This window comes from Hippichthys cyanospilos, chromosome 4 (genome assembly GCF_059441005.1).
Source record: "Hippichthys cyanospilos isolate Australia breed blue-spotted pipefish chromosome 4, RoL_Hcya_1.0, whole genome shotgun sequence".
Classification (NCBI taxonomy): Eukaryota; Metazoa; Chordata; class Actinopteri; order Syngnathiformes; family Syngnathidae; genus Hippichthys; species Hippichthys cyanospilos.
This window is the reverse complement of record NC_142372.1, coordinates 23,585,790-23,598,249: the sequence shown is the minus strand read 5'-3', so window position 1 is coordinate 23,598,249 and position 12,460 is coordinate 23,585,790. Positions and strand designations below refer to the sequence as shown.

Sequence of the window (12,460 nt, the reverse complement as noted above, 5' to 3'; positions counted from 1 at the left end):
TGCTTTTAATGGAATTGGAAAATTCCTGTCTTGAGTTTGAAGTCTGAAGTTTTGCTGCCAGTCTTGTATTAAGCAGAATACTGCTGTCTGGAGTAGTTGTTATGGTTACTTTTGTACTGTGATCTTCTGCTTTTTATATAAGGTTTTGGACTAAGCCCTGCAAAAAGTTTCGTAAAGGCACCTCGAATACAAGAATACTGTAGCCTGCCTGTCTTCAGGCAGTCGGCGGGGTACACACTGAACCATTTGGTGGATCCTGCTGAGGGTGTAGGGCTAGTCCACTGTTCCACAGGCGTGACAAAAAACGCAATGCTCATCCTCAATCCAAGGTTCGACCTCCTTACAGACCCTCCTCCACAGCACGCTGAATTGACCTTACCAGGGAGGCTGAGTAATGTAATACTTCTAGAACTGGAACACACCCACTTCTTAAAAAGGGGGACCACCATCCCGGTCTTCCAATCCAGAGGCTGTGTCCCTGATATCCATGTGATGTTGCAGAGATATGTTCACTAGGATAACTCTACAACATCCAGATCCTTCAGGAACTCCAAAGAGAGCTCACCTGCCCAGGGGCCTTGCCACTGAGGAGTTTGACCGCTTTGCTTCGCTATCACTTCAGTATATTTCCCAAATATGTTGATAAATTATTTAAATAACGCCTCAAAGCATTTCCAAGACATGGATCCCCAAATGTATTGCCTCGTTCAAAAATCTACTTTTAAAGGCCAAATATCTCTCAATGCAGTACAGCTATCATAGTTTTTAGTGCAGATTCTTAAAAACGGTCAGAATATATGTACGTATGTATTACCGTATTTTTCGGACTATAAACCACAACTTTTTCCTTGTGATTTGAGCCCTGCTGCTTCTAGCCCAGTGCGTCTTTTTTTTTTTTTTTTTGCTAGCCATCAGGAGACAATCCACCAGTCAAGCAAATTTGTGTATTTGTTCAAGGTGTCAATTTATGGAACAACCATGCAATACAACTGAAAATATGTGAATCAATGGCTGAACTCGAAAAGTTATAAAAATAAATCATTCAAAACATAAAATGATATGTCTAAATTGAAAAAGATTGTGTATAAATGTTTGTGATGTGTAAATTTGATTTAAGGTATATTTGATTGTATTTAAATATGTATGATTGTATGTATGAATTATCTGCAATGTGTTCATATGTTCACTAAAATAATCTAGCAATTAAACTTTTGGGAGATGGAAGATGATGCTCTAGAAGAATTGATTTTGAGTTTGAACTGCTATTTAACTGCAGTATTCTGTTGGTGTTATGTTGAAAATAATCCATCCACTTTTGCATACATATGTTGGTGCTAAATATGCAGGCATGTTGAGTCTGTTAAAGAGAGGATGTTGCTGTTGGCAGGAAATAAGAATCTTTTTAAATAACTATAAGAAATTAAACTTCTATATAACATCTTTTTGCGTAAATATCTGATGTCATGACCTGCGTCTTATAGTCTGATGGGGCTATCCGTGACAAAAATTGTTTTTTTTTGCTCAATTTTTGCTGCTGCGGCTTATATACCAGTGCAGCTTATAGTCCGGAAAATACGATAATTTAAAGGTCTGTACCTACCTCAAAACAATAAGGGCTTCCATATCGGGTGCCACATTTTCTTCTAAAAAACCCAACTCAAAAACCATTTGAACGAGGGGGCTCAAACTATGAATTCTTACACCTGACAAGGCACTCATAGACTTAAAGTCTGGTACTTTTATGAGGTTTTCTTAGGTAAGGTGTGTGTTTTTCAATGTGCAAGCACGTGAAACACTTTCCTCTTGAAAGCTACTGTAATATTCCCGTGAGTGAACAAGGATGGACTCAGGTGCTGGTTAAGTCTGCTCGCTTTTTTTTTTTAATTGAAAATAATGCGATAGCAACCTTGATGAACACGAGCCGCTTGTTAGCAGCAACAAATACGCTTACCGCTAACAGCTAGCTGACTACCTTTAGTCCAGCTCGGTTTTTTTCCGTAATACGTCAGATATAGATTTGTACATCATAACTCGGCTTATGTGGCTGACACATGCAATCTTCCTCAAATGCTGAAAAAAAAATCTAATCTTTTAAGTTGTAGGGCACACTCATACTTTAGGCCTTAGGTTTTGGGGACAATAAGTTTGTCCTATTTTGGGGAATTACTGATTCACCAGCCCCTCGGCTAGCTTTTGCTACTTACTGCATTTCGTTTTGACCCAGATGTTTTAAGGTGCATGCATTCAGTTCTCCACAACCAAACTGACTCCTTGAAAATCTTACAATCTTAATTGTTGTGCTTTCGGACTTCAAACTTTTGATATGAAGGTGTTCTGTGTTTTTGCATCACTCTAATCAATATTTTCTTCTTTTTTTTTTGACTTGTAGGTTCAGTTCCAGAAGATCCAGCAGCTCCGTTTGTCTCAGTCACGACCACAGTACTATGGCGGCTCTTTGCCCAATGTCAATCAGATTAGCAACACAAGCACTGAATTTCAGGTAGGTAGTCATCCGCTAACATATGCAGAACTGTTTAAAAGTCAATTCATCATTATGCTCTTAATGCCTTGGGTTAGACCGCAAGCTTGTATCCTGCTGGAGATCATCTGAAGTCACGTTCCCCAAATGATTAAACTGTATAATTTTCTACACAATATGCAGTCTCTTCCATAAAGATTTAGACATTAACTTACATTTATAATATTCCAGCTCTGTAGAGCACCAGAATGGATTTATAATGAAACATGCAAAATGTACTTAAAATGCAAACTGAAGTTCAGTTCAAGAGTGTTTACATTGAAATTCTGTGAGGGGTATATGAATCCCCCTACATGTGCCTTACACTTTCAAAGGGACTAATACTTACTAGACAAATCATAATAATCATAAGTCAAACTGTCACTTTTCAATACTTGTTGCAGTTCCTTTGCATTCTAGTGCTATGCCAGGCCCCTGCTGCAGCTATCTTCAGTTCCTGCTTGTTTTTGCGGCATTGTGTCATTGTTTGTTATGACTTTTGAACAAATCAAACTTTAACATTCAAGAGGCTGCTAATCGTCTTATGATCCTCGGCTACTTGCACTTACAATGGGCGGCCTTCACTCACCTAGGCGTGTCACAGTAACTCATTTTAGAGAACAATATATTTTCTCTTAAACTATTATGGCAAATGATAATATTGTTATCGTTGTTTTGTAGGCTGCAGATACGATAGAGTACAAGATAGTAGCAGTAGCTAGATAGTACTGTAGATTGCTGGTAGTAGTAGACCGACTTTTTAAGGGCAAATGACTTAGAGCAGCAAATAAAATATATTTGATAAATCTCAAAAGTAAAAATATAACAGACTAATGTTGTGCTCACAAAGTTTGCACTTAAACATTTGGTATGAAGTTATGAACAGTTACTGACACCTTTATATCGCAGCCCTCAAAAGGCTGCCTACTGTTGCAATCTCTTTTATTTTTTTAGGCATACAATTGAGAACTTAAGTTTCTCAGACCAATGGTGACCTGCCAATGCAGAAGACTACCACTGTTAATATTTGGAAGGTTATCCATATTATTGCCAATTTATGCAGTCAAGTCAAAATGCAAGTTGGCAAAGTGAAGTAATCTGCCCCGCTACATTAAGCGTGGCCCGCTAAAGCAATCATACAGTCGTATACACTCACTCGCATGTAAGTCCTTTTTTCATGCGCCTGCACTATTTGCATATACTGTATTCTTCCCGACAGACTTCTGACACACCCTTTGTGCACCTGCTATCAAAAACTGAGCAAACACACAACAGACGTGAGCCATTGGGCCTAATCCTGGAGCACATACTTTTCCTCAGATTTGTTAATGGCATTTAAATTTGTGAAAAAGATCATGTGCACATTGAATTTGAAAATACTGTACCTTATGTTGCAGATGTGTTATCATACAGCAGAGATACTGAGTGCTTTGACTACACTAAATGGCACTAAGTGTAATTTTGAAGTCATCAACTTTTTGGGTAAAATGCATGGTTCCAAATGACTATGCACAGCAGTGTTGCAAGGCATTTTATTATTTGTAATGAAGGAAGGGTAGTCATTTATTCATTTTGCAACTTTGAGGTGTTTTATGGATGAGTTTTAGAGACAGTTCACAACCCAACAGCATTTCTGAAAGGCTATTCTGACATCCTTGAAACAAATTGAAGTAGAACCTTTCCAAAACCCATCAATTGTGAAGCTGCTTTCAAGTAAGGCATCCAGTGTTAAAATGTAACTTGACATGTTGAGATGTTTTTTGAATAAATTAGATGTTGATTTCGGCAAATACAGGCTTCCAATGCTGAAATTCACTAAATGACTATTTTCCATTGTTTATCACTGAAAGGCTTCAATTGGCTGTGCTGTACATAATAATTTGGAACCGTGCATTCAAACAAAATTTTATTTTTGAAAAGAAAATGCTATCATTTTGAGGTTGTTAAATAACCTGTAAATTACTCTGCCAATAATTGTTGTTATCCGAGTCCTGTGCTTGTTCAACAATGAGTCAGTCCCAGCTAACCTGGCTTGTCTTTTAACACTGGCCAGTTACTTGTGCTGATAATTTTTAACCGTAAATATCACAAACAAAATCCAGTAATCACTGACTCACAGCCCCCCTTTGAAATCAATAAACTATTTTTTTGCTTCAGTCTCTTAAGTGCAGCCATGCCATGTGCGTTGGTTAGGGACAACTGCCCAAGATTATTATTGAAATGATAAGCACCGGCCTGGGAATGATTGTTCTGGCTGGAAATTTCGATAGCTTTCCGATATCATTCTTACGAAAATAACCCATAGTGTCTCATCCATCCATTAAATGCTGCTTTATCCGGTGTCGGATCGCAACGGCCTCTGCAGGGAAGCCCAGACTTCTCTCTCCCCGGCCACTTTGTCCAGGTCCTCCGGGAGGATCTCCAGGTGTTCCCAGACCAGCCAAGAGACATAGTCTCTCTAGCATGTCCTGGATCAGCCCTGGGACCTCCTCCTGCTGGGACATGCCCGGAACACGTCACCAGGGTGGCGTCCGGAAGCCATCCTAACCGGATGCCCGAACCATAGAGTGTCTCAGGGTTCTTGCTAAACTCTAAAATGCAATAGAAAGAAGGGGGGAAAAAAAGCTCACTAATGGATGTCGCAGTTCAGTACCATTAACATGTTCAAACAGAGTGGGAAAAAGTGAAGAATTAAAAGAAAAAAAAATCTGCCGATACGGTCAACTGAAGATTACATTATTGATCCTGATACCTGATCAGATGATTGCAAACAGATATTGTATACTACGGTATTGCAACGGTCTATTTGTAATGATGAAATGAGACAAATTTACTTTGAAATTGTTTTCACACTGTCATGAAAACAGTTAGTGGGAAACCATAACAGATGTGGATTGCCACTGTTTATCACCCCTGTGCTATACAAAGGGAATTGAGTACTGCAGTTCAATTAAAGCAATATGTTTCTGTGCACGATTATAAAAGAGTAAAGATCTGTGTTCTTGTCTTGTCAAATAATTCATCGAGTTGTCTTAGAAATGAACATTTTAAAAACTGCAGTCTAATGTATGCGTTGCATTTTTTTTTCGATTTCACAGGGAGGCTTCCCATCAGGACTGGATTCTGTAAGAGGTACTCGACACCATGGACTAGTTGAGAGGGTCCACAGAGAACGTAGCCGCATTAACTCACCTCATCGCAGGCCCATTGACAAGCATGGACGGCAGATATCCTACCCAATCTGAGTTTTGAAAACTGGGATTTTTCATGTGACCATATTATTGTCATCGTAACATATTAATCTGCTATCAGAAAGTGTGTTACATTTATAAAAAGATGTAGCACAGTTTAAGAGTGACTACACGTTTGTAGGGAGTCTTAGCCTCCTGAACAGAATTAGTCATGTTGACTGAAGTGATGCAGAGATGGTGAGGAGGATATACGCCTGATTGACATTGACAATAAAATGTTGTCTGCAGGCGCGGAATCTGCTGAATAGGCTGAACAACCTGCAGAATAGACATTTGTGTAAAACATTTACAGTCAATTCAAACCATTCGTCTATCCCCTATCATCTTTTTACACCGTATTTATCGCATAATGGTGAGGATAGTTACGACACCAGATGTCACGAGGGAGATGTGCCAAATTCGTCATATCAATGTTCTGAATGGCTACATTTTATAACAGGGTACTTCATCATTGTACAGTGATCCCTCGTTTTTCGCGGTTAATTGTGACCGGAACCCAGCCGCGATAAGGGAAAACCGCAAAGTAGCGGCATCCCCGTGGTCGCGGGAGATTGGTACTTCTATAAGACACGCGTTTGGCTCCCGGCATCACCATCGACCAATGAGGGCAGGGGCTGTAATGTACTTCTGCCCCAACGTCCGCTTGCTATGTGGTCAAGGCAAACAGCTCGATGTCAATCAGAAAACACGCAGGCTCTTTGATCAAGCCAAGGGAGAGCAGCATAGACCGTCACCGGGCCATCGAAATCTCTTACATAGATTTCTTTTATAATAAAATGGTTATTCAAGTGTAAACTCTCATTGTTACTATGTTTTACTATGTAAAGCTTTGACTTTAATTTGACTTCCGAGCGCCATTAATATAACCGCGGCTGCCGCGAGACTTCAAGGAAAGAAAGGGGTAACTGTTCAGTTACTACAGTATATAAGGTTTAATAATTTATAATTTATTTAAGTAAATATGTGTACTGTAGTAGTTTGACCTCCGTGGCAAGTGCATTTATATTAACTCATCGGTCTGGCATGCAGGAAAACAGCACAGCGCGCCTCTCCACAATATATCTTATTTATTTATTTATCCTCCCCCCAAAAATCCGCCATGCACTGAGGGTGCAATAGGCGAGGCACAAAGTAGTGAGGGATCACTGTATTACTTTCTCAAATCGGTTAAAATCGATATGTATCAAGAAAAATACAGTCAAGTATCATGTATCATAGGGCTCCTACGCATGAATGGACAAGCATGGAAATAAATGTGATCAGGTATTAAAAGTTATGGAGAATGAAAGCTAAATTACAGAAAATTATTGACACTCCCCCCACCCTGTATTACTCAGTAAATTAATAGTATCCAAAACTAATTTATTGAATCAGACGATGCTTTGATTCTTTAACTGTGACGAGCACAGTTTGTGTGTGAGCAAAAATCTCAAAAACCATCCAGCCTCTATAACCTGGTTGTGTGTGCGTATGCATGGGCGCGTGCCCATGCATGAAGATCATTTCTTCAGAGGTTCTCACTTTGATACTTCAGACATTGCCCTTATTTATTTTTCTTTGGGTGTGAGCTTTTTTTCAGTTTCATTTCTGGTTCATTGTATTTACTTTGTTATTTACTTTTATAGTTTTTCACTTTTTAGGTCATCTATTGGCATCAGTCATCAACTATGGTCAGTAAGCCTTTTCTCAAAAACCACTGTAGGGATTTCAATGCAACATCACAGAAATGATGGGAACCTAGCCCTGAACATGTGTGATGTTCTGGATCATTTTGAATTCCAAGATGGCTGCCAGCTTAGGTGCCTGTTTAGACTCATGGATGTCTTGTTCTTTGTAACCCAAAGTTAGGACCCAGTCGTGTCTATGAGTATGACGGTTTTATGAAGCGAGGCATTGAGCTTAATTTTCAAGTTACTACACCAAAGCTAGGGAGTTTTTGTTCTGGGTTGCCCAAGCCAATGCAGGACAGGAGATAGACAGTGAATCTGGGCCAAGTCAAGTAGTGTTGGAATGTCCCTGGTTTGAGTACGCCCTCACAAAATCCAAAATAGTAGCTTACAAAAAGAACTGTACTATATTGTAGAATATTTTAGTCAATCAACATAGTTAAAAACAGATTTTCATAACTTTTTTTTTAAATTACACCTTCGGAGTAACACAATAACACTAATTATTTGTAATCGGGTTGCAAAGAGATACTGGAGGGATCTCAAGATGGAGGGGCTAGATTAGATTTTTTTTTTCTTCACACCCAATATGCTACATTTGCATGCAACACATTGCCTACTGACAGTACACCCCCAAAACCATAGCATTTGAATGAATGCAAGTATGTTCTCTTGCCAGATGACAGCAATGATTCAGTGATCTGTCAGTGCGTTGAGAGTGAAAAAGGTTCTTCCTGTGTCATATGACTGACTAGCTTCTGTGACCCTACTCGTGGTGCATATGTGTCAAGAGTGATTAAGACAGACACTTTATTTCGACACAAACAAGTCATTTTCTTTTACTTTAGGGCCCTACAAATAGTTTTTTTTTGTGACAGTTACAGATTTTTAGCATCTTTAGCAATTTTTAGATCTTATTACCTCATTCAGTGCCAGCCCTGTTAACATGGATCTTTGCTTTCTATAACCAGTATTTAGCGGCATCTCGCGACATTAAGTAATATATGTGATTTTAAGAGATTCGGAGATCCCATACTTCACAAGCCTGTTATAGGTGATAGGATTAAAGGGTTAGTTTGAGAATTTCATATTTATCGTACCAGTCACAAAAATATACATTGTCATTTTATGAATGGATTATAACACCAAAATTAACAGGATTATAATGTGATTTTTTTTTTTTCATTTGTTACATTGTAATATTTGGTCTTTATTTGCTACCTCTCTACTATTAAGTCAAAGTGATGTATTTGACCACCAACAGCATTTGTTTACTAGTACCAACCATTTTCCTTGACTAAAACCCACATAGATAGTTCGCCATATGGAAGTGTGTATCTGTCCCCACCTCCAGACAACAACTGGAGAAGGTGAGTCTCATATCTACTAAAAATCAAATCTTTTTTCCTTTTTCCAAAAATGTTTTCCTTCATAAAATTTCTACTTGCTGTCTCTGTCTTTCGTCATTCTCTGTGCATACCGTGTTGCTTTTTTTGTTTGAGTTTTTTAATCCAGATATGCGTGTCCTCATTTTTAATCCAATATAAAACAGTTTACCAATGGTGTACGACTATGATTTAGATTTAGCAGTTGTCGCTCACTCCCTTCATTGCTTCATTTGGTGTCAGGGTGCTGTGTTTTACGCTAGAGATGTGTTTCAAACGTAAAGGTAGATGACAGATGGACTTTCATATTAAAGTGCAAAAGCATTTGTCTTGCTGTTTCTGGATTTGCTTTTGTCATACAGCAAATATGTAGTACACTCTCAATTTTAGCAGAAAGTCCAAAAACACTTTTTCAGTTGAAACAATGCAATGTTAGTGTTAATACAGTTTTGTTAATACAGTTAGTGTTAATAAAATTTTCTGCCATCTTTAATATTAGTCATTCCACAGTCCGTCTGTCTGTCAATCAGCCATATCCAGTCATTATCCATATCCATCCATTTATGCACCCATTTTCTTTTGTGTCTTGCTGTCTTTGGTGACACATGATTGAACATTTTCAAGTTCTCTTGAAAAATGATTTTGGATGTACGAGGACTCCGCCTGACTCCCAACACTTTTATATACATACACATGAGATGGAAGAGCATGGAAAAAAATCAACCAAAATGCTAATTGCAATGTAGAATGTGGAAAAAGTACTGTAAATCTATTTTGAAAAATCGTTTTGAAATTCTCAATTTCAAATTTTCGAAATTCTTACCATATTGTGCATTTTATAGTGGGCAGGGCAGCTCTAAGCCACTCATCAGTGGTTGGGCACACACCTGACTTAAATTGTGTAGTAAAAATTGGTTTCAATTGCTCTTTAAGTATCCTTAGGCAGAGGGTTCAGTTACTTATTCCTCGCCCCTTCTGTCATTGTTTGGATGTAAGTTGAAACCCTATAAATGTTTGTGTGGTTTTAGTTAAAGCAGACACTGTTGTTTCATCTGTGTGATTTTAACAAAGATCAGATCACATTTGATGTTGATTTCATATAGAAATGTGAGAAATTCCAAATAGGGTTAGGGATATATAAAAATCAAAAATTTTGGTGTATTCGTTTTGATATTTTCAAAGATTCATGTGAACATACATGAAGCTTATAATTTTTTTCCAATGTTTGGTCATTGTTTTTATCATGCATTCTTTTGCGTGAAGTGTGCACAATGTCATCTTTGAAATGGAGGTATTCAGAGATGATTTACTGATCATCTTACTTGGGATATTATCCCAAGCTTGCTTTACCCAAGTAACGGCTGTTGTGAGATCTTGGCCTGGAAGGTTGCCCTTCGCTGTTTCATAATGCGTCAAAGTCCGTCGTAAAAGTTATTCACGCAGCCTCATTGCTGACAACAAAAAGGCAATTAGGCGTCACTTGTCAAAAGTGCATTTTTGTGATGTTCTGTGCAAACGCTCTAAAATGGATGCATACTATCAAATTTGAGGCATGTGAAATCATTTTAAGCTTTGACATGCTATTACTTATTTCACATTCAAATTAATGTTATTCAAACACAGATATGGAAAAAAATGGTCTGGTTTGAGGTTTGCGGTTATAAGACGAATCCCCTAATTTGGGGGTGGAAAATGCGGAAAAAAAAACTTAACGTACTTGGAGGAATATGGAATGTGTGAAATACAATGACATCCACTGCACACATTGCGGAGTATAGAAGCTGTCTGTTTGCACCTCCCTCTAAACCATGAAATCGGGTTCCACTACCTGCGCCGCAGAATAGATCAACTTTGAGGTAATCTAAATTCTTGTCTAGTTTTTGTAACTAATTTAACAGTTGAACTTAGTCCAGCTTTGTCTGCTGAGACGCCCAGTAAGGCGTAGGTTGTGTACCCAATTCACAAGCATGCTAGACTTATACACTGGCACAAAAATTAAGATGCACTAAAGTGCAGTCTACTTTCTACAGCTGGCACCAACATTGAATTTCCATTTTTATGCTGAGTGCATGGGTGCCAGCCTCCCAAATTAGGTACCGGACTGTTCATGACATCAGTTACTGAGCAAAATGCTGACAATTAGTCATTCATTATTTTGTAGTGTAGTTCCATTTTTGCCTTTTAAAAGGTGTGTGCTGCTATTGGTTGTGTTGATTGGCATTTGTCCTTTACTGTGTTTATTTGGTTCGTTAATTCACTAGATTGCGACCCTACTCACAAATGCGATGAATAGGTCATAGGCCCCGAGAACCCACATGATGTTTGCCGATCCAAATGCGGAGGGAGATGCATCCCTGATGCAGTCCACCAGGTGTTTTATTTCTGTTAGTTTTGCAACATTTCCATTGATTACTGACCGAACTCCTTCCAAATAAAAATCAGTCTTCAAGACAGCTGCTTGGAAATCCTAGCATCACACAGAGCAATTGTTTTACACTTCTCGAAACAGAACTATTGTGTTTACAATTAATATATTTGTGTATTCCATCTGCCTTTTTTCAAAGAGTACCGTAGATTCTCGGTTCACGCAAATAACTATCCAGGGAAATTATCTTAGGTTTGTTTTGCAGTAATTGCCTGGCTTTGTGTCTCCTGGGTTTGTGAAGTGGGAAGTGTTTACAACACCAACCACATCTGTAATGCATTATAGTCAGCATAATCTTGAGACGAAAGCGCTTTTACAACTGTGTTGTTTTTTAGTGTCTACTACTTTTTGATAAACACCAAAAGGTTCTTGCTCTATGCAGCCCAGATGCAAGCAAATGAAGTTGCAAGGCAGTTTTGTCATCATGACTCCTTCTTTAGACTGATTTCTGACTTCATATAAGCCCTTACACCAGGGGTATCAAGGTCAAATGGACAGGGGGGCAAATAAAAATTTTTTAAAAATTAAGCCAAGGACTGGGCTGATCAAATGTTTATTGAAAAAGTGAATAAGATCTCATATAGTCGAGGGCACCTAATCAACTGAAAACCTAACAAACGTATTACTGTATGATTGGATCGGAAGAATAAAGCAATATTTTCTTATTGCTCTGTCAGTTATTGTTCATTTTCAACACGCGCAAAAGACAAAAGTTTCTCTTTAAAAATTCCCATAACATTCACATTAAATGAACAATGCGATATTATTCAAAGCACTATCAGTATATTTTCTCAGGAAAATGGCAAACGTCGACTAAATTTTCTTCAAAGAAATAAGTAATACCAGCAGTTTTCTATCAGTCAGTCACTCAAGTGAAATAGTTTTAAAAAAAGAATTGAAAAATAAATAGGTGATAATGTGTTCTTATCTAGAGGGACTTGAACTTCAGAGAATGCATTTTTCACACTGTCCATATAACCTCCCTGACAGATGAAATGTTTTGCCTTTATCACAGCGTTGCTCTTCTAGATGGGTGGACACGTTTAGCAACAATGGTTTTTGCTCAGGCTCACATTTAACGTTTTCAGTGCCATGGACAAGAATTCTCGTCTTTTAAAATAGTAATAAAAACAATAATAACATTCTCTTCAAATACTTTTTATGGAGGATAGCTGACACCCTTGAGAAATGGAAGGCAATCGTTCATTTGATAC

At 38.2% G+C, this 12,460-nt stretch overlaps 1 protein-coding gene across 2 annotated transcripts in view; it reads left to right on the top strand.

The window, feature by feature from the left end:
- Positions 1–12,460, top strand: part of crtc3 (CREB regulated transcription coactivator 3) — a 39,239-nt gene that overhangs the window by 5,639 nt on the left and 21,140 nt on the right. For both annotated transcript variants that reach the window (XM_088412497.1, XM_088412496.1), the window contains exons 2-4: positions 2,390–2,500; positions 5,617–5,748; positions 8,748–8,806. In XM_088412497.1, the coding sequence (XP_088268623.1) occupies positions 2,390–2,500; positions 5,617–5,748; positions 8,748–8,806 (302 nt within the window). The remainder of the gene's footprint in view (positions 1–2,389; positions 2,501–5,616; positions 5,749–8,747; positions 8,807–12,460) is intronic.